The sequence below is a fragment of the Microtus pennsylvanicus genome, chromosome 13 (genome assembly GCF_037038515.1).
Source record: "Microtus pennsylvanicus isolate mMicPen1 chromosome 13, mMicPen1.hap1, whole genome shotgun sequence".
In the NCBI taxonomy this organism is placed as follows: Eukaryota; Metazoa; Chordata; class Mammalia; order Rodentia; family Cricetidae; genus Microtus; species Microtus pennsylvanicus.
This window is the reverse complement of record NC_134591.1, coordinates 52658394-52683476: the sequence shown is the minus strand read 5'-3', so window position 1 is coordinate 52683476 and position 25083 is coordinate 52658394. Positions and strand designations below refer to the sequence as shown.

Below are 25083 nucleotides of genomic sequence, written 5' to 3'. Positions count from 1 at the left end.
TATACATCATAGGAGAAAGCACAAGAGCCAGGTGCCGGGATGAGAGTCTGTAATCACAGCACTCAGGAGGGTCTCAAGTCGGAGGCCACCTTGGGCTACACAGCAGACTCCACCTCAAATAAAGGAGAAAAGACAAGAAATGCCCTTTGAAAGGTCTAGCAGCTAGGGGACTGGGAAGGTGTTCAAAGAAACCATATTTATTTAGCTGGAAGTCTAGAACTCTGTCCATTTACCCCTTAAAGCGAAGAAGCATGGTAGGGCCTGATTTTGCGAATGGCTGTAATCCCATTACTCAGGAGACAGATGTAGGAGGATTACAAGTTAGAGGCCAACCTGGACTATGTAGTGAGATGCTGTCTGAAAACAAAACGATTAAAACTTGGGCGAAGGGACAGACACAAAGGCTAATTATGACTGCCAACACATAGTTCTAGAGGAGAGGTAAGCTGTAGTGTTCCAGGGTGAAAACATTTATAATAACCTATTAAATGTTCAAGAGAGAGGAGTTTGAAGTTTCCTAGCACAAATGAGTGATGAATGTGTAAGGAGTGTGTCTGTGTGTGTGTGTGTGTGTGTGTGTGAATGTGTGTGTTTGTGTCTGTGTGTGTGTGTGCCAGAGAGGAAACCTAGAGCCTTGCCAGATGGACGAATTCCAGTGTCTTAATCACTACACCACTCCATACCCAAAGCAGAGTGTGAGACAAGCCCTTCAATACAAGAATTTTCAGGCGGATATCCAGGAGAAGAAAAGGGTTTCTTGCGTCTAGGTTTCCAGTGGGGAATCTTGGAGGAGTATGTACTAATAGAAGGTTCAGAACTTGATTCCTTAGAGCACGACCTATGGTGAACTCTAGAGATGCCCACAGACCAAATAGGCTGCTGAGCCTTTGTATAGACTCTCAGACAGTAAGCAAAGAGCTACTGGGTTCCTACAGCCTGCTGAAAAGTCTCAGCTACACTGAAATTGGGAGACAGGTCAGCCCTCAACAGGGGACTCGGTGCAGGCCACCACTGACATCTGCTAGACTCAAAGCTCAAGGAAGTCTGTATGACGAGTATATCTTTCTGAAAGTCAAAGTCATAGTTTGTATGGCAATGAATACAGTCCTGGGCAGTATGAGGGTAAGCCAGTTAGGAAGGGTGTAACACAGGAGGGGCAGGAAGCAAGTTTGCTCGTCTGAAAGCGTGCAAGCATGCATCAAGGTGTAGCTGGAGATAAAGCCGTGGGCTAAAGGGTATGGCTGATTGGCGGGTGTCTTGAAGCCTACCTTCTAATTTTTTAAGTTAGTTTAAGTTAGCATGCAGAGTGATGGGTTTCCTCATGGGATTTTCATGTGTATATGTTATTACAGTTTATCCTCACTCACCCCCTCCCCCAGTACCTTCCCACCTATTCCCAACCCCTTCTTGCAGTTCCCCCCTCCTTGTCTGCTTTTATATTGCCTGTATTACTTTGCTCTTCCCCTGCGTTTTATGGCTTCTTTCTTCTCCTCCATGGAATCCTTTCTATTTTCAGACCCCTGCCACACACAGACACACACACACACAGACACACACAGACACACACACACACACACACAGACACACACACACACCTCTCTGAATGTAAATCCCACACATAGGTGGAAATGAGCAGTACTGACTTCCTGAGTCTGCCTTATTTCCCTTTACACAACGGGCTCTGGTTCCATTCACGGATCTTCTAACCCGTACTGGTTGGAAAGTAAAGGAGAGCAAGCTTTTAAGAAAAGGGGTGATGGGGTCAAATTGCAGGAGTCACTGTTGTACTAGGCACTGGAGGAAAAGTCCTTTCTTTGACAGTTCCCTCGCTGCTGGGGAGCCTCTCCTTTCTACACCCTTGCTTTATCAGGGATGGGCAGACAGGGCGTGGCTTGTGTGTTTTTAGGGACCTCCAGAAAGCCATCTGTGGGGCAGAGGGAGCTCTTGGCTGTGAGGCTCTGCTCATCAGTCTAGAATATGAACTTTTCCCAGACCCATCTTTTGGGATGTTCCTGGCATTCTTGGCCGATGTCGGACCACCCTGCCTGTGGGGAGATGGTATTCCCAGCTAGGAGGCTCCAGCTTTGCCACTAAAGGACAAGGATCCCGTGTCCCAAATGTGGTGAGTTCTCTCCCGTCTCCCTTCTTTTCTTAGTCTGTCTAGTTCTTTAAATTTCTCAGTATCGGCAAGCTTATGAATGTAGAGAAATAATCCTTCCTTTTACAAAGAACATCTTTGTTTTGTTTTGTTTTTCAAGACAAGGTTTCTCTGTATAAGAGCCTTAGCTGTCCTGGAACCAGCTCTGTAGACCAGGTTGGCCTCAAACTCATAGAGATCGACTTGCCTCTGCCTCCTGAGTGCTGGGATTAAAGGCATGTGCCACCGCTGTCCAGCTACAAAGAACATCTTAAAGGATAAAAAGGGACAATGGTTAGCTGTCACTTAGGAGCCCCAAATACAGCAAGTGACAAGAATGACAGGTGGCTCTGTCTGAAGACTCTTACTTAACACTGCAGTGCTATTAATACTTCAGCACGCATGCCGTTTGCCCTTCACCATCTGCTCGGTCCTGAACTGGGTGACTGCGAAGTTATAGATACCTGGGATCTTCTTAAACTGCTCAAGATGGGCAAAGAATGTCTGTTGGGATCCTTTCCTCCTCTTCTTTCTTTTTTTCTGACTTAGAAGTTTCAAAACTCAAACTAGTTCAAGCTTACAATGTAACTGACTCTGGGGGGAAACACTTGCAACTTGTGTCATGGGGAAAAATGGTTACTTATGTGAAGAATTTTGCAAGCCATTAAGAGACAAATGTGTCAAAGACAAAAAACCCAGCAAAATACAGAGGAAATCATTGACAAGGACCAAATAAATGAATAATCAAAGAAGTACAGATTAGCACAAGGGACTATCAAATTCTAAGAAATACAGTTTCGTTATTAAATTGGTAAAAACTTTAAAAACTTGATACATCCTTCTGAAGGCAGGGTTGTAGGAAAACAAGAAAATTAATTAATTAATTTGCTTGGACCTTTCCTTAGGGCAATTTGGTGGTGAAATTGTAAAGCATTCCTATTTTAAAATCAGGAAAGTCAAGGCCTAAGACTTTCAGCAGCTTCCTTTTACTCAGAGTCTCATTTAGTTGGAGACCGCACTGCTACCCCTAGGACAAAGCCTCCTACTTCCAGCCGCCAACCCGCTGTCATTTGTAGCAATGTTTAAGCAACCTACCATATTTAATTATTTTTTAAAATTCTCACAGGTCTGTGTTGGAACACTGAATCTGGTTGAAGAATATGTGGTTGCATGAACAATGTGTGTAATGCCACATTCCTGGAAAACATCAGGTACCAAAGCCACGATGGTTTTATGCTTTTGGAAAGATTATTTTTTTATGTGTATGAGTGTTTGCATGCATGTATGTATGGCAGGTACATGCTTAGTGCCTGTGGAGGTCAGAAGAGGGCATTGGATCCCCTGGAATTGGAGTTACAGATGCTTGTGAGCTACCTTGTGGATGCTGGGATCGAACCCAGGTCCTCTGCAAGAGCAGGTAGTGCACTTAAGAGCTGAACCATTTCTCCAGCCCCTCCAGACTGTTTTCCAGTAACCAAAGTGATACAAAGGATGTGAAATGTTGGAGAGACTTTGGGAGTGTTCTCGCCTCCTAGAGTGTTGGCATTTTCAACGTTTTCCTCCGTGTGGCTGGAAAGATTCTGCTAACAGCATTTTGGGCAATGGCAAGTGGGTGGGCGGAGCTTTACTAGGGAGCCCTCTGGGGTCTCAGGCTGCTAGAGCACACAGTGCACCTCTGAGTTATGACTATCTCCTTTTCGCTCAGTACACATTTATCACGCACTTGTTCTCCAGGCATCTATATATTAAGCCCTCCCACCTACGAGTGAAGACAGGCCCCTCCCCCACGGACTAAGAACATGCCATCACAGATAGTACACAACCTTGCTAGAGATGTGGAGCTAGCAAAGGAAAATAGGTGAGACCTGAACCCAGGTCTTTTCAACCCCCAGTGCCTGTTTGAAGGATTAGTGTCTTCAAGATGGAACGGTGGATTTGTACGCCTCTGTTGGTTATATATAAATCTAAAAGGGTGTCAGGGAGGCTGGAGAGATGGCTCAGCTGCTTTTCCTAGGGACCATTCTCAGTCCCCACATCAGGCTTCTCACAACCACCAGTGGAGCCCATACCCTCCTCTAGCCTCCCAGGCCACCTGCACTCATGTGGTATACACACCTCCCCTCGTATATATATATATATATATATATATATATATATATATATATATATATACAATTTAAAGTATTTAAGGATGAAGAAAAGAGTTTCTGAGAATTTTAGTCACTTTGTCACACGAGCGTAAGGGTAGTGAAGCTGTTCTTCGAAGCACATGTCCTTGCTCCTCAGGTGGAACGCGTGACCTGGGTCTCGGCCCCACCTCCTAGGTTCCTCAGCTCAAGTTCATCAGTCCTCTTCCGGTGTCTGTCCTAGTTCATATGGAGAGACCACCAAGTCCCTCTGCCTCCCAGCTCCTCAGCTGCCTCCTCACTCTAGCCTTCCTCCAGCTGCCCGCTCAGGTGTCAGGTAGGAGTTTTGGATCTTTCTCTGCCTGGGAGGTCTGACCAGGATGAGGCATGGCGCTGGAATTTGGTTCTTGGGTTCCGTTGTCTACTGTCCTTCCCAGGCTCTGCCCTTCCTTAGGAAACTCCCTTTTCTCACTCATCCCCCAAGCCATTTCTTCAGCATCCTTCACCCCGTTTGGTGTCTGTTCCACAGGGAATACTGACAAGTTCTACCTGGCCCCACTCGGGGGCAGAGCCGAGCTGCCCTGCCCCCTCTTGCTCTGGCCAGGCATGGTGCTCAGCGAGGTGAGGTGGGAACGGCCTGCACACCTGCCTCGCACCCAGGCTGTCCACGTGTTCCGGGATGGGCAGGACAGTGATGAAGATCTGATGCCAGAATACAAGGGCAGGACCACGCTGGTGAGAGATACCCACAAGCAAAGTTACATTCTGTATATCAGTAACGTGAGGCTCGAGGACCGAGGGCAGTACCAATGCCAGTTCCGGATCGGAAACCAGAGTCAAGAGGGCAACGTGACCCTGCAAGTGGCAGGTTAGGATGCTTTGCAGGGGCCTGGGTCATTTGTGGCAATCGCTTTGTCAGTTCTGCCTTCTCTAGCCGGGTCTGCTCATCTCAATGAAGCCCTGACTGGTGATTCTTCCTGAGAGGGGAAGAAACCTGGACTTTGGAAAACACTGTCCGGATAAACACAGGCTGGCTGGCTCAGACAAGGGCAGCTTTCTCAGCTTCGGCTTCGTTACCAAGAAACTCACAACCAGGGCTGCAAGGAAAAGTCCCCAAGGGCCAGGATTCCCTGCTGTGATAAGGAAATGCTTCACAGTCCTTTTCCAGGTTCTTGAGTGTTTAAAGAGCCAGAAGTCAGAGACTGTTCCTCAAACTAGCTTCAGTGTTTTTATAAAAATCAGTCTACCACAGACCCAGCCCAAGTCTCTGCTCTCACTTCAGGCCAGTCCATGGGGTTACCATTGTCAGTCTTTTTAAAAAGATTTATTTACTTTTATTTTATGCATTTGGGTGTTTTGCCTGCTCGAATATCTGTCTACCACATAGGTACCTGGGGCCTACAGACCCCAGAAGAGAGTGTCAGATCCCTTTGGGACTAGAATTACAGACAGTTATGAGCTGCCATGTGGGTGGTGGGTCCTCTGGAAGGGCAGCCAGTACTTTTAACCCCTGAGCCAGCTCATCTCTCCAACCCCTGATCATCTTTGCTTATCACTTAGTTACGAAAGAGGGATGAATTTATTTAAAACGCATAGTAGTTGGTCGATTCTTTCCAGTCACGGAGTCCTTTGGCCGGGGGTTGGCAAATCACTTTTCAGGGACTGGGGTGCCCAAAGGAACAGAATAGTGTGGACGGGTGTTGTCATGAGTAGATCTTGAACTTCATTTGGATTGACTGTTTTATCCCATTGTGGTGGTCAGACCCACTGAGGGTAAAGGGAAGGCAGAAACGACAGCTCTATTAACAGCTGTCCATCAAAGGAAGGGGTGGAGGGCAGGACACTGGCTAGGACTGTACCCTTGCCACCACGCCCCTGCCAGTCAGTTAAGTTGCCTCAATCAGACAATCTGTCCTTTTTAGTTTCAGGCTCTGATCCCTTCATCCACATGAAGAGCTATGATGCTGGCTGGATCCAGCTGGTGTGCTGGTCAATGGGATGGTTCCCAAAGCCATGGACCGAGTGGAGAGACGCTCAGGGCAGAGTGCTCCTGTCGCTCTCAGAGACCCACTCCCTGGATGAAACTGGGCTATTCCGAACAGCAGTGTCCAGCCGCGTCAGGGACAGCGCTCTGGGGAATGTGTCCTGCACTGTCCGTAATGAGATCCTCGGCCAAGAGAAGACCACAGCCATGGTTATTGCAGGTAAGGCAGGGGTGCAAATCAGCTTGAGGCTCCTGAAGAGCCTGGAGGAAACTCTACCTTGTGGGGGCTTTCTACAGACTTTTCAGGGGAAGGGAGATGGCTCGGTGTTGGGGCATTCCGAAACACACATGCTACACAGACATACATGCAAGCCAAACACAAATACATGTAAAAAATTTAAATTAATTTTTTTTCATTCTATGAATTATATTATAGCTCTAAGAATGTGTATTGTAAAAAATAAACATGAAAACGTGGAACATTTTAGAGAAATCAAAAACAATGGCGTAGAATCTCATAAATCATAGAGAATTACTGCTAATGTTTTGGGGGTCCACATTCACACACCCGAGGAGTGTGCCCACGCTTCTGCGTGTGTCCACGTTTGTTCCTCATTTCTTTTCTCACTTCTCAACTCATAAGGTATTTGTTGTCTAATTCTGAAGTGTTTTTTCATAAATTGATTTTTGGGGGGCATCAAATTCCATCATGTGGCTATTGATCAAAACAAAGTAACCCGAAGGCTGTCTCTGGGACTCCAGATGCTTTGCAACGCCCCCCTACCCCACCGACACCCCCCCCCCGCCCCACCGACACCCCCCATCGACACCCCTCCCCGCCCCACCGACACCCCCCTGCCTCATCTGATAACTAGTGGTGGGTGGACATCTTCACACTTATTTCGAGCTGATTCAGAACACATTCTTAAAAAAATGGAACTGCTGGGTTAAAAAGTGTGAAGCTTTGAAATATCCTTGAAATGTGGAGTCACGTGATAAAATAAGTTGGTAGAGAAGCCTCCTGGACATCTGCCAATCTTTTTCTTCATTCCTCCCTTTATGCTCCTCCCCTCTTACTTCTGCCACCGCCTCTCCCTAGCTGATAAGAGTTTAAGGTGACTTATTTAAGTCCTTCCCCTCCCCCGTAGTCCCAGGGAATTAAGACTCTTACCAGCTCCATTTTACAGATGAATAACCCAGGTTGGGAGAGGCTGGGTCGCTTGCCTAGGGCCTCCCAATGGTTGAACAAGGATGTACAGCCAGCTGGGACTCCTCACAGTCCCACACTTTCCTGTCCTGCCTCCTGGGGTCACACACGTGCAGTTCTACCCCTGCACTCCTTTTCCCTTCCTGTCTGAGCTCCAGGCCTGCCGCTGTAGTCCATAGACCTTGTCTTGCCCCTGCTGATGGTGGAGCAGAGAGACAGCCTGGAACACATTGTTGTAGCCAAGTCTGTGGCTGCACAACAGAAAGGGTTTGAGAAGGCAGGCGGGACTCATGAGGGACCACTGGGAATTGTTAAGGAGCACTTCAGGACTTTGAGGTCTCTAGAGTATTTGTCCATAGAGTTAGAAGACAGGGTGAACTTGTGCTTGAGAAGTCTTCATGAGATGCGAACGTCCCATTTCTCTCTGTCACCCAGAGTGTGAGTTAACAAGGGAAGCAAAGAGGCTCATCAGTCTTGGCAGGGTTCTCCCTAGAGCCGATGGAGTTGGTTGGATATGCCTGAGCGACCTACCCTCCGAGGCAGAGAACTGCTCTCAGCCGTCTCCTTGAGGGTGGTCATTGGTGGTCTCTGTTTCAGCCCCAGCTCCTGGAAGTCTGTCCTCTCCAGCGGTGGCTCTCTCTGTGGTCCTGCCTATCTTGGGACTCCTTATCCTTCTTGGCATTTGGCTCATCTGTAAACAAAAAAGATCAAAAGGTAACTTGGTGGTGGAGCTGTGAGGACAGTGATTGTAGGGTGTGGGGGTGTGGGGGACTGTGACTGCTCTAGGCAAAGACTAGCAGAAGTGGATGTGGGCATGGCATCTACCAGAGGTGGGAGACCTCACAAGTTGAAAACCGGGACTCACATGGCAGAGGGAATGCAGTAGACTGCAGAGAGGCTCTGGGTAGAGCTGTGAGTTCTCACCCTTTGAGAAATTAGACAGCAACCAACCCTGGCAGCTTCCTAATTAACTAAGAAATTAGAGCCTTCTAATCAGGAAATCCAATTATATCCATTTGGATAAAACCCTCATTAAAATGATCACATTTTTTGGGCTCTTGATTGCAAAGGATTTGGAAAGTTACATAACCCAACATTTCTTCCCCCTTTTGATGGTGAGAAGACTCTGATCTTTTCAAATGGCCATTTACCTATAGTGGCAAGGGGTCAATCCTAATCAGACGGCTTAGGCCATGTTTGGGCAACACTGTGTGTTAGGAAGAAATGCTTCCTAAGCTGAGCTCGCTCTCCCCTCTCTCCTTTCCAGAGAAGCTTCTGTACGAACAGGTGATGGAGGTAGGTAAGTGTTCTGGGTACGGGTGGGGAACATGTTTTTGTTTTGTTGGTTTCTGTATCTCCAGTGCCCACAGAACTACATTGGTACCTGAAAGTTCCGCCACCTTCTGTTTGTGTTGATGGAGGAACTCAGTCTTTTTCCTAAAAGCAGAGGTAAAGCACGGAATGGGGACATCCGATCAGAATGGCGCTCTGAAGAGGGCTCTTTGGCTACTGGGTTGTGAAGAGACCAGAGGAGTAAGACAGGACACGCCAGACAAATTGAGTTCCCATTTTTATGGTTCAGAGGAGAGATGACAGGCTGGATCAGGAGGGGCGGAAATGAAGATGGCAGAGTTGGGGGCAGTTCAAGAGCTGATAAAACCAACAGGGACTCAGAACCTTCCCTTGAAATGGCCGGGAATTTTATCTGCTTTCTCTTTTCTTTCTCTAGAAAATCTTCTGGAAGACCACGCCAAAGAAAAAGGTATGTACCGAGCGAGAGGCAGTAAGCAAGTATAGCATTCTTTCTTCTTACAGTAGATGCCAGCAGTCCCTCCACAGTACTAGAATTCAGTTTCCGGTGTCGAGGGGCGATGGAGTTGGTGGCAGTGGGTGAGGAGATGCCAATGCCCGGATGCATGTGTCTGGATCGCCATGTGCTCCTTCATCAGTCATTCTAGCAATCTTCTTAAAAGGAGGTCCTGCCTGTGACTGAAAGATGTATGAGCAAGATCACACGGGATGAATGAGAAACTCAGGCATCCACATGATCTTGACATGCAGAGCAGTGGCATGGTGCCATGGAAATGCTGCAGGTTTTGGGGTTGGCTGTACTTGATTCAGCTTGCTGGTCTCCCATACTGTGGCCTTGAGTTATTCAGTCTTGCCCCGGACTCTGGATTCCTTATCTGTAACACGGGGATACTAAGTTCCAGTCTTAAAAGAGAAAACCTTTTCAAAAGATCTGCCACAGGGTCTGGGATTCCTTCCTCTCAATGCCACTTTATCACCATTAATTGGATGAACACGTGCTGGGGTCCCCCCAGGACAAAAGTCAAAAGAGATGCTTTTGAAGTCTTGTGGAGATCTATCATCGACTTGATGGCTCCTAGTTCAATGATGTTAGAATCTGGCCCTACATCATTTCTCCCCAACCTGGAGTTGGAGAGTGTGGAGTTTATACTGCAGCCAGGCTGACTGTTCTGCCCAAGAGCACAGAGGAACAGCATTGTGTGATGGCAAGGGACACTGACTTAGAGGTCAGACAGATCTGAGTTCAAATCCCGCCTCCTTGGTCACTTACTAGATCGATGACCTTGAGAAAATTTCATGGTCCTTCTGAGCCTCAGCCTATTTTCTTCAAAGCAGGAATAATAATTCCATGCATGTCAAGGTTAAGAGGTTCCAGGTCTCACTCTGTGTAAGAGCAGGGCACAGTGAATGGTGGCAGTTAGGTTGTGGAAGTGACAGTCATACATCCTAAGCTCCTGAGAAGCTATGGCTTATTCAGCGTCACTGTTCCAAGCCAGGAGCCTGCCCTGGGTCTATCCCTTAGCTGGGTGGACTCAGGGTGCATAGCTCCAATCTCTGACAAGGATAATGCTAGGCTGGGGAAGATAAGGGCTAGGTGGGCCCTCTAGAGAAGCTAGAAGCACTCGTGCAAAGCACAGGAAGCATATAAATATTCCAAGCTTCCTGGGCCCTGAATTTCTTAACCTCTGAGCCATCTCTCCAGCCCCCAACCTTTCCTTCTTGGTGGTGGTGGTGGTGGTGGTGGTGGTGGTGGTGGTGTGTTGGAGTGGTAGGCTTTCGAGGGCCCCAGGCGTAAAGGATCAGGTCACTCACCCCTCTCTTTCTCTCTCTGGTTTTCAGGAAGACTCCACAAAGCCCTCAGTAAGTTGTCAAGTTCTCCCATGCCACCCTCTTTCTGCTACTGTCTCTGCTGCGGGCTGAGTGACTCAGTGACTATCTGGGCAGGGGGAACAGGGCAATTCAAACCAAGGAGGGTTGTGTGGCTCTCGACATCCCCATTGTGAGCGCTATCTGTTTCTCTTTCCTACAGAGCACTTATGTAACTTCTAAATGGGAGCTGTTTCACCAAGATGTGTGCCTCTCTTAGATGAAGCCCTGGGACGTCCTTTATCCCGGGGCATAGTGCTCCCTAGGCAGGGTCTGCGGCTGTTGTGTCCCCTCTGGAATGTGACACGGCCTTCTGAATTCTCAGTCATTTCATCCACAGGAACCAATTTTTAACACTTCATAATAACAAAAAACCATAGGAGGCAGAGGCAGGCAAATCTGTGAGTTTGGGGCCAGCCTGGTCTGTATATCAAGTTCCAGATCAGCCAGAGCTACATGGTGAGACCCTCGTCCAAAACAAAACAAAAACCAACACCAACAAACTGAAAAACAAGAAGACAAACAAAAAACTGAAAGCATGCAACATGTCTACATATTTTACATAGAGAAAATACACATGCTAACAGGATTTTATAGGGACTTGGCGACAGTTTTACATAAACTTTTATCTTATTCGATAACATCTTCACATACTTCACTTACATTGTCACCTACAAATGTAATATTTATTGTACCTGAAGGTAAGGTTTGACTCACATAGGAATTTGGGGATCATCTGTCATATCTCTGGGGACTCCTAGGCCACAGCAGGGAGCCATACCCCTATTGCAGGCATCATTATGGGGGAAGTCCCAGGACACGGCTGCTTCTAATCTGTTATGGGAATGCGGGTGTGAGGGACAGAAGCATAGCGAGCGGGTAATGGTTCTTGTTCTGATGCGTCCAACTCTTTTTATTCTTCAGAGAAGCTCCGGAGTGAACTGAGTAAGTCTGCCATGTTTTTGTAGTTTCCATGCCAACGTATTTCCTGCCCTGTAAGTCCAGTGACAGATAGCTCACCCCTTATTTCTTCTCCCCCAGAGTTGAAAAGAGCCGCTGCCAATGCAGGTGAGATGCTCCTCCTCTGGTTTTGGCTCTGCCCTCCGGGCTGCCTCCGTTCCTACTCCGCTTTAACAAATCCTCCCTTTGCCTTTCAGGTTGGAGAAGAGCCCGGCTGCATTTTGGTAAGTTAAGTCAGCTTTCCCGGTTTCCATTCCAGAGTCCATGCTTCTCGGACTCTGTCGCTTAAGTTTTCATCCCGTCCCACTTGAATCCAGACTGTAAATTTATGTTATTATAAGTAGTGGTTGTGTCGCTATGCAGCACAGCTGGATCAAATCTGTCATTCTCCTCGCCTTCCCTCAGAGGGCTGTGACCCAGGAGATGTAAGTCAAATAAACCCTTTCCTCCCCAGTTCCTTTTGGTCAAGGTGTGTCGTCCCAGCAATAGCAACTCTAACTGAGACAGGAGAGAGGATATATTTGGCTTACAGCTCACGATTAATCATCAGTCAAACCCCAAACAGGAATCTGGAAGCAGGGACATGTGGCTTACTGGCTTTCTCCCTGTGACTTGTCCAGCCTGCTTTCTCATACAACTCAGGACCACCCGCCCAGGGGTGACACCGTCCACAGTGGGCTGAGTCCTGCCATATCAATCATTAATCAAGAAAATGAACCCATCAGTTTTTCCTACAGTTAAATCTGACGGAGACAGCTTTTGTTTTGTATTGTTGTTGTTTTGGAGACAGGGTTTCTCTGTGTGGTCCTGGTTGTCCTGGAACTCACTCTTTAGAACAGGCTGACCCTGGAACTAGCTCTACAGAACAGGATGGCCTCGAACTCACAGAGATCCGCCTGCCTCTGCCTCCTGAGTGCTGAGATTAAAGACATGCGCCGCCACCACCAGGCTGGGAAGCATTTTCTTAGTTGAGTTTCCCTCTTCCCAGATTACTCTAGCAGAGCAGTTCTCAACCTTCCTAATGCCGCAACCTTTTAATATGCAGCTCCTCATGTGGTGGTGACCCCAACCATAAAGATATTTCATTGCTATTTCATAACTGTAATTTTGTACTGTTATGAATTGGAATGTAAATATCTAATATGCAGGATCTCTGATATACAACCCCCAAAGGAAGGGGTCGTGACCCACAGGTTGAGAACCACTAGAGTCTAGCTTGTTATCAGATTGTCAAAAAGCTAACCAGAACATGGTCTAACATCCAAGTCTAGATTTTTTTGTGTGTTTTGGCTTCTGAGGCTGTCCAGTGCAGTGCCGGTTGGTTTCGTATTCTCTCTGAGGCCACGGATGACCCTGAGCTACTGATGCTCCAGCCTCCACTCCCCAATATCGTCTTACTGCATCATCCCACCTGTTTTACATAGTGCTGGAAGTGGAACCTAGGGCTTCAGGCTCACTAGGCAAGCTTTCTGTCTGCAAGCTAAACGTCTGGTTCCAGTACATCTGTGGATGTAGTCGGGGAAAGCCATGAACTAAAACAGATTAGTGACAGATTGCAGACCTCCGGAGTATTTCCCCTCCAAATCTACCTGAAGATTCCTTAAGATATAAATTTCTCTTCTCCCCTCCAACTCTCTACAGTGGTGGTGACCCTGGACCCTGACACAGCCCATCCCAAACTCATCCTGTCTGAGGATCGGAGATGCGTGAGGCTTGGTGACAAGAAGCGGTCTGTTCCTGACCACCCTCAGAGGTTTGATTTTGTCGTCAGCGTGCTTGGCTCTGAGTACTTTACCACTGGCTGTCATTACTGGGAGGTGTACGTGGGCGAGAAGACCAAATGGATCCTTGGCGTGTGCAGTGACTCCGTGAGCAGGAAGGGGAAGGTCACGGCCTCACCCGCCAATGGCCACTGGCTCCTGCGGCAGAGCCGTCGGAATGAGTATGAAGCTCTCACGTCCCCGCAGACCTCCTTCCGTCTGAAGGAGTCTCCAAAGTGTGTGGGGGTTTTCTTGGACTATGAAGCAGGAGTCATCTCCTTCTACAACGTGACTGACAAGTCCCACATCTTTACGTTCACCCACAGTTTCTCTAGCCCCCTTCGTCCTTTCTTTGAACCTTGTCTTCACGATGAGGGGAAGAACACGGCACCTCTAATTATCTGTACCGAGCTGCAGAAGTCAGACGAATCGGTTGTCACCAAACAGGAGGGAAAAAGCCGTGCTAATGGAGACGTGACCCTGAAGGTGAATCCATCCTTACTGTCTCCTCAGGGTTCTGAGCTTTTTCCAGTCAATGATACCTGGCCCTCTAGCCTAGGACCTGCCCTTCAGGGGTTCAAGGCTCCTTCTCTGTAGGGCTGTGCCCTGTGATCTGATGCACGCAGGTGAGCATCTTCTAGCCTGGCACCCTGGACTCTGTCTTCTGGCCCAGCATCTGTTTCTCCAGTACCTCTGGTCCAAATCCAGACCCTTCTGTGGCTTCTGTTTGTACCACCTTTCTCCTAGGGTTCAATTCTGAACACTGCCTTTTTTTTCTGGAGACTGGACATTCCCATTGCTCTGGATGACTTCTTGATATGAACAGTGCTCACTCAGTGGAGGTTTAGTAGGAGATGTTGGCTGTATCTCAGCAGTGTTCAGTGCAAGCTCAGGAGACAGGCTCTGTACCTGAGGGAATCCTGACAGGAACTTCTCACAACGTCAATGGGTTTTCAGTAGTGAAGCTACAGCCCCAGACTCTGACTTTTCCATCAAAGACTGTTCTTCTCTATCCCCGACCCTGCCCCCAGTTCAGGCCTCCAACTCCTAAAGCCAGCTTTTTACAAGTGTATGTCTTGTGAATCACACATCCTCCCTTCTTTGTTCAGGATTGAAGCAGAGGAGTCAACACTCCATTGTTTTCTATTTCCTTCACACTGTTGACAGCACAGTCTGGAGACATTCAGAATATGATTTCAACAGCTAGCTTGAAAGGGAGCCATCCAGAATAGAATGTACGTGTTTTCAGAATCAGTTTACCTACATGTTGACCAGGAACTATAATACCCCCAAAACCCTCAACATAGGCATGGAGCTGGGAGGCACAGCTGTAATCAAAGCTGTCCAGCTGTGTGGTCACTCTGCAGTCTATGGCTCTGACCCTCTGAAGACCTCATAAAGTTCAGAAAGGCCCATGAGAAAAAGTGGCAGTTTGAGCCACTCACCTCAATAGACCCACAAGACCATTATTCTTCAAGACTCGACAATAGCCTCTGGGCCATAGATTACTGATTTCAAGAAAGCTGGTCTTATTTAAAATAAGATGTCTTATTGCTGGGTATGGTGACACACATCTTTAGTCCCAGCAGGCGGATCTCTGTAAGTTTGAGACCAGCCTGGTCTACATAGTGAGTTCCAGGATGGAGAGACCCTGTCTCAATTCCCCCAATCCCCAAAAACCCCAAAACCAAATAAGACATCTTATTTGAAAGATTATATAGTGAGACAATAAAATAATGAATTTAAGGCTGGAAATACTACTGGTCGATTAAGAGCTTATACTGCTCTTGCAGAGGACCTGAGTTTGGCTTCTGGCACCCATATTGGGCAATTGACCACCACCTGAAACTCCAACCCCAGAGGATGAGGCTTCCTCTTCTAGCTTTCAAGGGCACCTTCAATTCACTGCACATAACTATACATCAACGCACACATGCACACACGCACACACTACACATTTATTTTTTTGGATGTGGGTTAGAAAAAGAAGGCAAGGAACTTTCAGGTAACACCCATGTATGTGAGGCAGCCTCTTTGTTTGCAGGTGAGAAGGCAGCTGGACCCCTCTGGAACTAGATCTGTGACAAGTTCTTTCCAATAGTGCCTGCAATAGTCAGGGTTCCCTAGAGAAACAGAGCCAACTGTGTGTGTGTGTGTGTGTGTGTGTGTGTGTGTGTAGTGCGGGAATGGGGGCAGAAAACGAATACATACAAGACTGAAGTTGGCAAGTTGGAGATCTAGAAAGAGCCAATGTTTAATTTCAGTCCAAGGCAAGGGAAAGACCTGAAGTCCAGTCCAACGCCGGACAGGCCCCAAAACTGGTCTGGAATCTTCCACTGATTGGATGGCTCCCCCTGGAATTAACAAGGGTAACTGCTTTCCTCAATCTATTGATTAAATGTTAATCTTGTCCAAACTACCCTCATAGGGACAACAATTATAATGTCTGATGAAATATCTGGGAACCTTGTGACCTGGTCAAGATGATATGTAAAACTTGCTATTACAGAGCCTCAAAGGACTATTTTGTTTGTCTTTGTACAGTTATTAAATACAACTTTTAGTATTTACTGTTTGGCATGTTGTCTTCATTGTGAAGGAAACCGTGGAGAAAACACATGATGGGGTTGGTTTCAAGCACGCTTTAGACACAGTTCATAATAAACCCAGTTTGATTCCCGAGTCTGCCTCTGAGGTTTTATCTTTGCCAATTTATAAATTAATAGTGTATAATGCTTATATTTCACACACATCTTCAGCTCCAAACATACGTGTCTAAATAGTCAACCCTAAAACTAAGCCCACTGGTCTTACCTATTGAGAGAGGTCACCACAGAAACCAGAGCTATTTGAGGAGGCAGGAGATTATCTATCTAGTCACTCATTCAGTCTCTGAAATAGCTGTGTCAGGGGTTTTACAGAGGAAAGAACTGGGATTATACAGTTTGTGGCTCTCTTTTTCTTTTCAGATGTGTGTGTGTGCACGTGTGTGTGTGTGTGCACGTGTGTGTGTGTGTGTGTGTGTGTGTGTGTGTGTGTGTACTCATGGGCAGATGCCCAGGAGGCCAGAAGAGGACATTGGATCCCCTGGATCTGGAGTTGGTTGTAAGCTCCTTGATGTGGATGCTAGAAATTGAACTCGGGTCCTCTGAAAGAACAGTAATTGCTCTTAACCACTGAACCATCTCTAGCCCTAAATCTTTTCCAGCTCCAAAGTCAGGCACTGAAAGAACATACAAACACGAAAAGCTTGTAGTTATCATATACATTCAATTAATCTCTACACTCTATCTTGCTCCTAATCTTTATTGTTTTTAAAAATAAAACAAACCTCCAAAACAAACAAACAAACAAACAAACCCCCAAACCAAAATCCAGCTCTGGATACTTAACTGTCTGTTGATCCAGACTGATGAGATTTTTGGGTTAACTGAGGATCATGAAGGACACAGAAAATCCCTGTACTGGGCCCCTGGCTGACCTGGCTGAAGGTCAGTCCTTGGACGGGGACACTCCTCTTCTTGGACAAAGAAATCAGAATACTTATCTTTAAACTTATTTTTAGGTTCATGCTCTTTTAATTTTAAACTATAAACCTTAAATGAAGTACGAGGCTTCTATCGAGAGCCACCATCTCAAAAGTAAAACAGAAAAGAAACCTAATGACCTTAGAAGTGAAGACAGCTTCACAGCTGTGTTCTGAACTGGGCAAACGTTTGCAGCAACGCAAACCGCTTCAGGACTACAACTCCCAGCATGCTGCGCCCCAGACCAATGTTTATTGGCCGTAGAGAGAAAAGATGTCCCCAGAATCCAATCCCGACGCGGCGGAGGCTGGTCCTTTCTGGGTTCCGGCTCCGGCTCCTTCCCCCGCCCACCCAGGCGGCGCTGTCCCTGACCGAGCTGCGGGAGTGAGGTGGGTCGCGGTTGTGCTGAGGTGACGTGGGGGAGGCGGTCGCGACGCGCGGGGCGCTTGGAGCGCGGCCCCTTCGCTCTCGCAAATGGCTTGGAAGCTGCTGTTTCGCTTGTGGGTTCCAAAGGCCGCCGGGGGCTGTGTGTCCCTTCGCCGTGATCCTGTCCAAGTCTTGCTACCCTCCCGCCCTTACTGTTGGCCTTGGACCACTCCCTGCTCCTCCCAAACAACGCGCCTTTAGGGTCGCTCCTTGTGCTCTTCCCCCTCCAGCCTCAAGCCCCTCGACCTCTCTGAACCCAGCTCCTGCCCTCCAGGACGCTGTACCCTGACTCCTCCAACTTTCCCCTGCCCTCCCCACTCAGAAAGCCTCTTTGGGCACTTCTGCAGCCTTTGTCCCCTCTCCGTGACCACGTCAGACTCAGTCTCCTTTGATGTTCCATCTCTGACCCACTATGGAGCTCCCGTGAGTCTCCACACCTTGCCCGTGGTCCTTCCACGCAACTCGCGGTGCCCTTGACTTGTACCCAGATCTGGAACTTTAATCTTTCAGGCCACAGGTTGGAGTCTCCCCTCTAATCCAGGCTTTTATCCTTCATCCCTTCGTCATCTGTGATCACCAAGCTCAGTCTTCTTGGCTTGTTCCTTGAACTGGTCCCTCCTTTGCACGCTTGTTCCAGACTCTGTGCCGCTGAGCTCCTAAGAAGAAAACCCAGTATGTACTAGGTCTCTTCTCCCTCAGATCATTGAAGTGCAATATGAACATGACCTTGTATTTGAGCTGCTCTGTCTTTTCAGTGAGTAATGGACTCCCTGCCTGTTCCTGCCAGTTCTGGTCTTGCTCATCCGTCCATCTTGCAAGTCATAGTTCAAATACCACCTCCCCCATGAAGCTGCTACTGCGCCCTCTTCAGAGACACTCTTGGCGTCTCTGTGTGGTCCTAACTGCTGTAGCGCTCTCCCACCTCTTTCTTCCTTTTCTCCCTCCAGCAGCAGTGTAAAAACTTCAGCCTAGGGTGATGGCGCTAGGCTTCAGTTTTGCCTTTCAATTACTGTGTGCTCCTGGGCTAGTGACTTAGTTTCTCTGCATTTCAGTTTCATCATTTCTAAAATAAGTATGAAAAATGAATAGTTGAGCCCAGGAGGCAGAGGCTGGCTTGGTCTACATAGTGAGTTCCAGGAGAGCCAGAGCTACATAGTGAGACACTATCTCAAAAAAAAAAAAAAAAAAGAATAGTAAAGATGAATTGAGATGATGCATGTGGAGTGCTCAGCTGTAGTTTAGTGCTTTGTAGGACCTTTAGAAAATGTTACCTTTTTTTTCCCTCCGAGGCAGAGTTTCTCTGTGTAACTTTGGAGATTGTTCTGGAACTTGCTTTGTAAACCAGGCCGGCCTTGAACTCAAAGCTATCCGCCTGCCTCTGCCTCTCGAGTGCTGGGATTAAAGGCGTGCGCCACCACCAGGCAGAAAGTGTTACATGTGCAGTGCTGGGCCATGAATGATGGGGACAGATGTGGCTCAGTCACTCTCTTCCCTGGAACCTCATGTTCTGCATTGTGTTCTCGGTCTGCTCCATTCTGTTGTGTCGTAACTGTATGAGGGTGGTAATCGTAATCTTACCTCTTTTCAAAAATTGTATTTATTATTCAGTGGGTGTGGCAGTGGCACCACAGCTTGTATGTGGAGGTCAGAGGACAGGGTTCAGAGTCAGTCAGTTCTCTTTCTTGTGGGTTCCAGCATTGAACCCAGCTTGTCAGGCTTCTGTGGCAAGGGCTTTTAACTATAGCTGGTCAGTCTCATTGGTTCCATCATTCAACCTTAAATCATTCTATTTAAAAAGAAAAAAAAAACCCATTTCTTTGTGTGTGTGTGTGTGTGTGTGTGTACTTGACATCGTGTGCATTGGGGCTCAGAGGACCACTTGCAGGAGTTGGTTCCTGCTCCTTCCATGGTGTCCTGGGGATCAAATTGAGATTTAGGCTTGGTCACTCATGTCTTTATCTACTGAGTCATTTTTCCACCTCAGTTTTAAAAAATTTATTATATATATATATATATATATATATATGCACCTGAGTAAATGTATATGCACCACATGCGTGCAGGTGCCTGTAGAGCCCCTGGAGTTGGAACTACAGGCGGTTATGAGCTACCTGATCTGGGTGCTGGGAACTGAACTGGGTCCTCTGCAAGGACAGCAAGAGCTCTTAACCACTGAGCCAACTCTTCAATCCCCAACTCAGTCCTTTATTTATTTGTTTGCTTATTTGTTTGTTGAGACAGAACTCTGACTGTTCCAAAACTCATTATGTAGACCAGGTGGTCCTTGAATGCACAGAGATCCGCCGGCCTCTGCCTCCCAAGTGGTGGGGTTAAAGGTATGTGCCTGGCAGTTTTTTTTTTTTTACTCTTTTTAAATTATTATTATGTACACAGTGTTCTAGCTGCATGTATGTCTGCAGGCCAGAAGAGGGTGCCAGATCTCATTTCACCATGTGGTTGCTGAGAATTGAGCTCAGGATCTCTGGAAGAACAGCCAGTGCTCTTATCTGCTGAACTATCTCTCCAGCCCCTTTTTAGTCTTTATAATTACCCAGCATTCAGCCTTGGATATATACTTGGTAAAATAAAAAATGTGTGTGGTGGCACATGCTTTTAAATCTAGCACTTAGGAGGCAGAGGAAGGTGGATCTCTGTGAATTCAAGGCTAGCCTGGTCTACATAGAGGTTCACAGCTACATAGAGAAACCTATCTAATAAATAAATAAAAGAAATTAGTGGAGGCCACATAGCTCCTTGTATACAGATCCTAAAGTCCTAGGTAGAGTCAGCAGGGCAGAGATTAATTTTCTCATCCATTTACTTTCTCATTCGGCAAGCAATTGAGCACCCGGCCTTGAGCCGTACAAAGTTACTACAATAATAAGTATAACATTCTGTTACAAAGGAGAAAGTGGGCACCTCAGGAGATTTCCAAGGAATTGTAGGCGAGAGCAGAAACAAGAAAGCATGACAGGCGTCTGGGTATACGTCTGGCCTTCTGTTACTCAGTTCACTGTGGGGGGATGTGTGTTTTATGTTGCTGTCGTCTGTGTGGCTGATGTTAGCATGTCGGTTGTATGTGTGATATGAACGTATGTAGTATGTCTAGCTGATTTCTGCGTTTGTTGTGGGTATAGCTGTGTGTCATCTAAGAATGTAGCTGTGTGTGTGTGTGTGTGTGAGTCTGTGATGTCTGTGTGCAGAAGTCGGCACTGTTAGATCTATCATGACAGACAGAGCTCACGTCCTGCAGTAGGCCTTGTTAGCCAGTTGGTATATTATGGTAAGGGATAGACAGCGAGTACTGGCAGTAAAACTGTTCAGAGTTGGGTCTTGTAAGTAACTAACTACTTCTAGATATGCTCACTTCAGAATCAGTGAATAGATGGCTACTGGACAGGAAGAAACTGAATTAATCTCTAAGTGGAAGCACCTTTACTTACATATAAATTATAGTCTAGATGGTATTAAGAGTGACATTCGAATTGCGCTGAATATATCCGTTAGTGGGGGGTAGCCCTAAATATCTGTGGAAGTTTATCACTTGAAAGTTGAGAAGTAGAAAAAAAAAGGCTTTCAACAAATATTCCAGTTAGTTGAGGTTATTCCTGGGGGAGGAAGCTTCCACCAGAATGCAAGATTCTCTGATCTGATGGCCTGACACAAGGACTAAAGGCGTTGACCATTTGTGTTCATTGCCAGGGTTCAGAGATGGGCAGTGAGAAGGACCAGAGTCCAGAAGCACACCTGCCTGAGGAAGGGGAAGGGGAGAAGCCTTGGAGAGTGGATGGCTCAGAGGGTTCTCAGAGCATACCCGGGGAGGAACATGGGCAGGCGAGTCTGTCGAAGGGTCTTCAAGGAACACATTCAAAAATGCCTTGGCAGAAAGCCACTGCCCAAGCTGGAGGCCCTGGGAACCCCATTGCTTTTTCAAGCCCAGAGGCGGATGAGAAGCCTTTTATATGTGTGCAGTGTGGCAAAACCTTCAACAATACCTCCAACCTGAGAACGCACCAGCGGATCCACACTGGTGAGAAGCCATACAAGTGTTCCGAGTGTGGCAAGAGCTTCTCCCGAAGCTCCAACCGCATCCGGCACGAGAGGATCCACCTGGAAGAGAAGCACTACCAGTGTGCTAAGTGTCAGGAGAGCTTTCGGCGGCGCTCAGACCTCACTACTCACCAGCAAGACCACCTGGGCCAACAGCCGTACCGCTGTGACATCTGCGGCAAGGGCTTTAGTCAGAGTACCACGCTGGCTGTCCATCGCCGAACCCACCTGGAGCCAGCTCCTTACATCTGCTGCGAGTGTGGGAAGAGCTTCAGCAACAGCTCCAGCTTTGGGGTACACCACCGTACCCACACGGGTGAGAGGCCTTATGAATGCACCGAGTGTGGACGGACGTTCAGCGATATCTCCAACTTTGGTGCACACCAGAGGACGCACAGAGGGGAGAAGCCGTACCGCTGCACTCTGTGTGGGAAGCACTTCTCCCGAAGCTCCAACCTCATCCGACACCAGAAGACACACTTGGGCGAGCAGGATGAGAAAGATTCTAGCTGAAGGAGACCCCTGCTTAGAGAGTGGGGGAGAGCATAGAGCCCACCTCCGTAGGAGAAGGAGGCCTTAAGGACCTGCTGTAGCCACCTGGCCTGCAAACCCTTCCCTTTGTAGAATGGTCCCTTGTTGCCTTTGAAGTCAGGGAATCCTGCCTCCTCCCAGGCAGTTTCTTGCCTTGGAAAATCAGAGTGCCCAGTCTTCACTTCCTCAGGGGTGGAGAAAGTGGGATAGGCTCAGGACTTGCGCTTGTCATTGGGACATCAGTCCCTGGCTTTGTGGGACGTGCCTGAGATGGCATCACTGTCTGCGGGTCCTTTAAAGCCATCTAGCTTCAGACACACCGCAGTGCCCTGTGAGTTCCTACCTGCTGTGCCTCATCCAACACAACTTCTAGAGCCCTAGGCCCGGAGGCGTGGCCTCTGTTGGAGGGGCCTCTCTGTCTAAGAAGAGGCCTGTGGTTCCTCAGTAAGAAGGAAAAGGAAGCCTCAGGGATCCAGAGTCCAGGGACCCTCACGCTCCCCGTGTGTGTTACCTATCTTCCTCACCCCAACTTGATCACTCCTCAGTGATCACCAGTAAAACACGTCAATGAGAAGAACATGTGTACTTATTTGGCGATGTGGGGAGCTGGGGAGATTGTTCCAGGGCAGCCTCCCTGGGAAGGAGTTGAATTCCGAGACAGATGGCGGCCCCTCTGAAATGTGAAGGACAGCAGGTGGAGCCTCTGGAGCTTTTAGAGGAGGGGAAAGGGAATGAGTTGGCTGAACATCACTACAGGCTGTGGGTTGTACGTGCCATTCTTTATCTCATTTGGTTGCCACAGAGACCCCCGAGGGCGGATGGAAACACCAAAAGGAAGAGAAGGTTACCCAGTGGGTGTGCGGTGGGCCCGTGTAGACGCTGACCTCTGCAGCTATTCCACGTGCTTTGCACATGGGCATTGTTGGCCTCTGAAGAAGGCTGGCCTAGAGGTGGGGCTAGTGTGGTGGAAGTCAGTGTCAGGGTGAGGATCTTTCAAACTTTAGGTTATGATTGAACACTTTTGTGGCTGGGAAAAATGACAGTGGCAGGGAGTAGGGGGTTGGAATGGGATAATAGGAAAATTCTTAAAACCCGGATGGTAGCGTGCCATTAATAGCAGTAGATTTGTCCCTGGGACTCGGACATCAAGGTTACCTGGTTTCTGATTTAGGCCTGGTCTCACATGGCAGTTTCTCACATGGAAGCTTAGTGTCCACCCAGTTTCCCTTTATCAAATACAAGGTACCCCTTCCTATTTCTTCTGTTAGTCTGGGGTCCCGCCTTCCGGGATAAGGGGTGCTCTTCGTTTGTGCCCAGTTACCAGAACGTGATTCTGGTACCAGAGCTGGCATGGTATGGCCTGTCACTTCATCTATGCCACTTAGTCTCGTTGGAATATATAAACCAGGAATTTTACACTCATATGAAGTTTTACCTTGGGAGGTAAAAATATATCCACATTTCACAAAATGGAAACAGACTGCCGGAGACAGTGGCATGTCCAAGATAATAGAGGGCATAATGCCATGACCACGGACTGAATCTGCTGCCCAGTGCTTATAAATATGGTTAAAACAAGAAAGACCGGGCTGATAAGATAGCTCAATGGGTAAAGTTATGTGCTCCCAAGTTGAGACCTGAGTTTGGCGGCCCCCAGGACCCACAAGTTGGAAGGAGAAAGCTGATTCCTGTAAGCTGCCTTCTAACCTCATTTGTACCATAGCACATTTACACACACATACACACACACACACACACAGAGTAAGTACATGTAATTTAATCTAAATTGTAGGAGACTTCTCAGACGATTCCCTTGCATTTACGGAGCACCTTATAGAGTTTGCACAGCACTTGTGTGTCATATGCCATTCCTTCCCTCCTCTCTCTCCCTCCGTTTTCCTTCCTCTGTTCCCTCCCTCTTCTGTTCTTGAACTGTGTGGCCAGGCTTACCCTAATTTAAGACGTATAGCCCAGCATATGCACACGCCTTTAATACCAGGATGTGAGAAGCAGAGGCAGGTAGATCTCTGGGTTTAACTCATATAGAGTTCCAGAACAACCAGAGCTACATAGGGAGGCCCTGTCTCAAGAAACAAAAAGGAAAAAACAAGAAACCTTAGACATGGAATTTGGCATAAACAGAAATAGAAGCCTGCTGCTGTATTGCCTACAGGACTGAAGTCGACACCAGGGGGCGCAAGAGATCATAAACGCCTAACACCTCTAATGAGAAAAGACATCTTCAGCCAAATGTGGTGGCACACACCTTCAATTCCAGCACTTAAGGGGCAGAGGCGTGTGGATCTTCGAGTTTGAGGCCAGTCCGATCTACATAGTGAGAGTTCCAGGACAGCCAGGGCTATGTAGAGAGACCCTATCCCTCCAAAGCATTGAAGACTGCCTCCACCTCACCCCATAGTGTAGGTGGGCTGGTTATTGAAGGCGCTTCCCAGTATGAATGCAAACTGGAACTCAGAAGAAAATGATGCAGGAAGAATTTGAGGATATCAGCAGAGAGGAGCCTTAAGGAGCCAAACAAATATCCTTTAATGGAAAATTATAATAATTGAAAAATACACTAGAGCAATGACCCGTGGGTCCTGAACAGTTTAGGGGCCAAACGACCCGTCATAGGGGTTGCATATCAGCCTGCATATCAAATATTTATGATCGTAACAGTATCAAAGTTACAGTTATGAATCAACAATGAAATAATTTCATGTTTGGGGTCACTACAACATGAGGAACTGTATCAAAGGGCTGCAGCATTAGGAAGCTGAGAACCACTGCATAGAGGACTTCAGTAACAGACTTAAGCAAGCAGAAGAATCTGCGTGGGCCAGAGGGATGGCTCAATGAGTAGAGTACTTTGCAGCACACATCTGACATCTGAGCTTCATCCCCTGCTCCACTGTAAAGGAGAGAACCTAACCTCGAAAGATATCCTCGGCAGCTGGGGAGAGGCTTGGTGGTTAGGAGCGCTTACTGCCCTTGCAAAAGACCTGGGTTCAGTTCCCAGCCCCCACGCCAGGTAACTCACAACTACCAGCTCCAGGGGATTCCAAAAGACTCTGGCCTCTATAGGTACCTGCACACATGGTACACACAAACTCAGGTAGGTACAAACATATATTTAAAAATAATATAAAGTCTGGGCATAGCGGCCCAGCACCGGGGAGGCCTGAACGTGGAGACAGT

The 25083-nt window shown here is 47.6% G+C and overlaps 2 protein-coding genes across 2 annotated transcripts; both read left to right on the top strand.

The window, feature by feature from the left end:
• The first annotated feature begins 1941 nt into the window (after positions 1–1941).
• On the top strand, positions 1942–15896 carry Ermap (erythroblast membrane associated protein (Scianna blood group)). Its single transcript, XM_075945960.1, has 13 exons — positions 1942–2122; positions 3264–3348; positions 4424–4600; positions 4793–5131; positions 6186–6467; positions 8052–8168; positions 8722–8754; positions 9184–9216; positions 10605–10625; positions 11556–11576; positions 11673–11699; positions 11789–11815; positions 13233–15896. The coding sequence occupies exons 3-13, from the start codon at positions 4513–4515 to the stop codon at positions 13946–13948; spliced, it is 1704 nt and encodes a 567-aa protein (XP_075802075.1). The 5' UTR covers positions 1942–2122; positions 3264–3348; positions 4424–4512; the 3' UTR covers positions 13949–15896.
• A 1308-nt stretch (positions 15897–17204) lies between these two features.
• On the top strand, positions 17205–22462 carry Znf691 (zinc finger protein 691). The gene is made up of 2 exons (XM_075946177.1): positions 17205–17267; positions 21007–22462. Exon 2 carries the CDS (start codon positions 21016–21018, stop codon positions 21865–21867), a length of 852 nt encoding a protein of 283 aa, XP_075802292.1. The 5' UTR covers positions 17205–17267; positions 21007–21015; the 3' UTR covers positions 21868–22462.
• The last annotated feature ends 2621 nt before the right edge of the window (positions 22463–25083 follow it).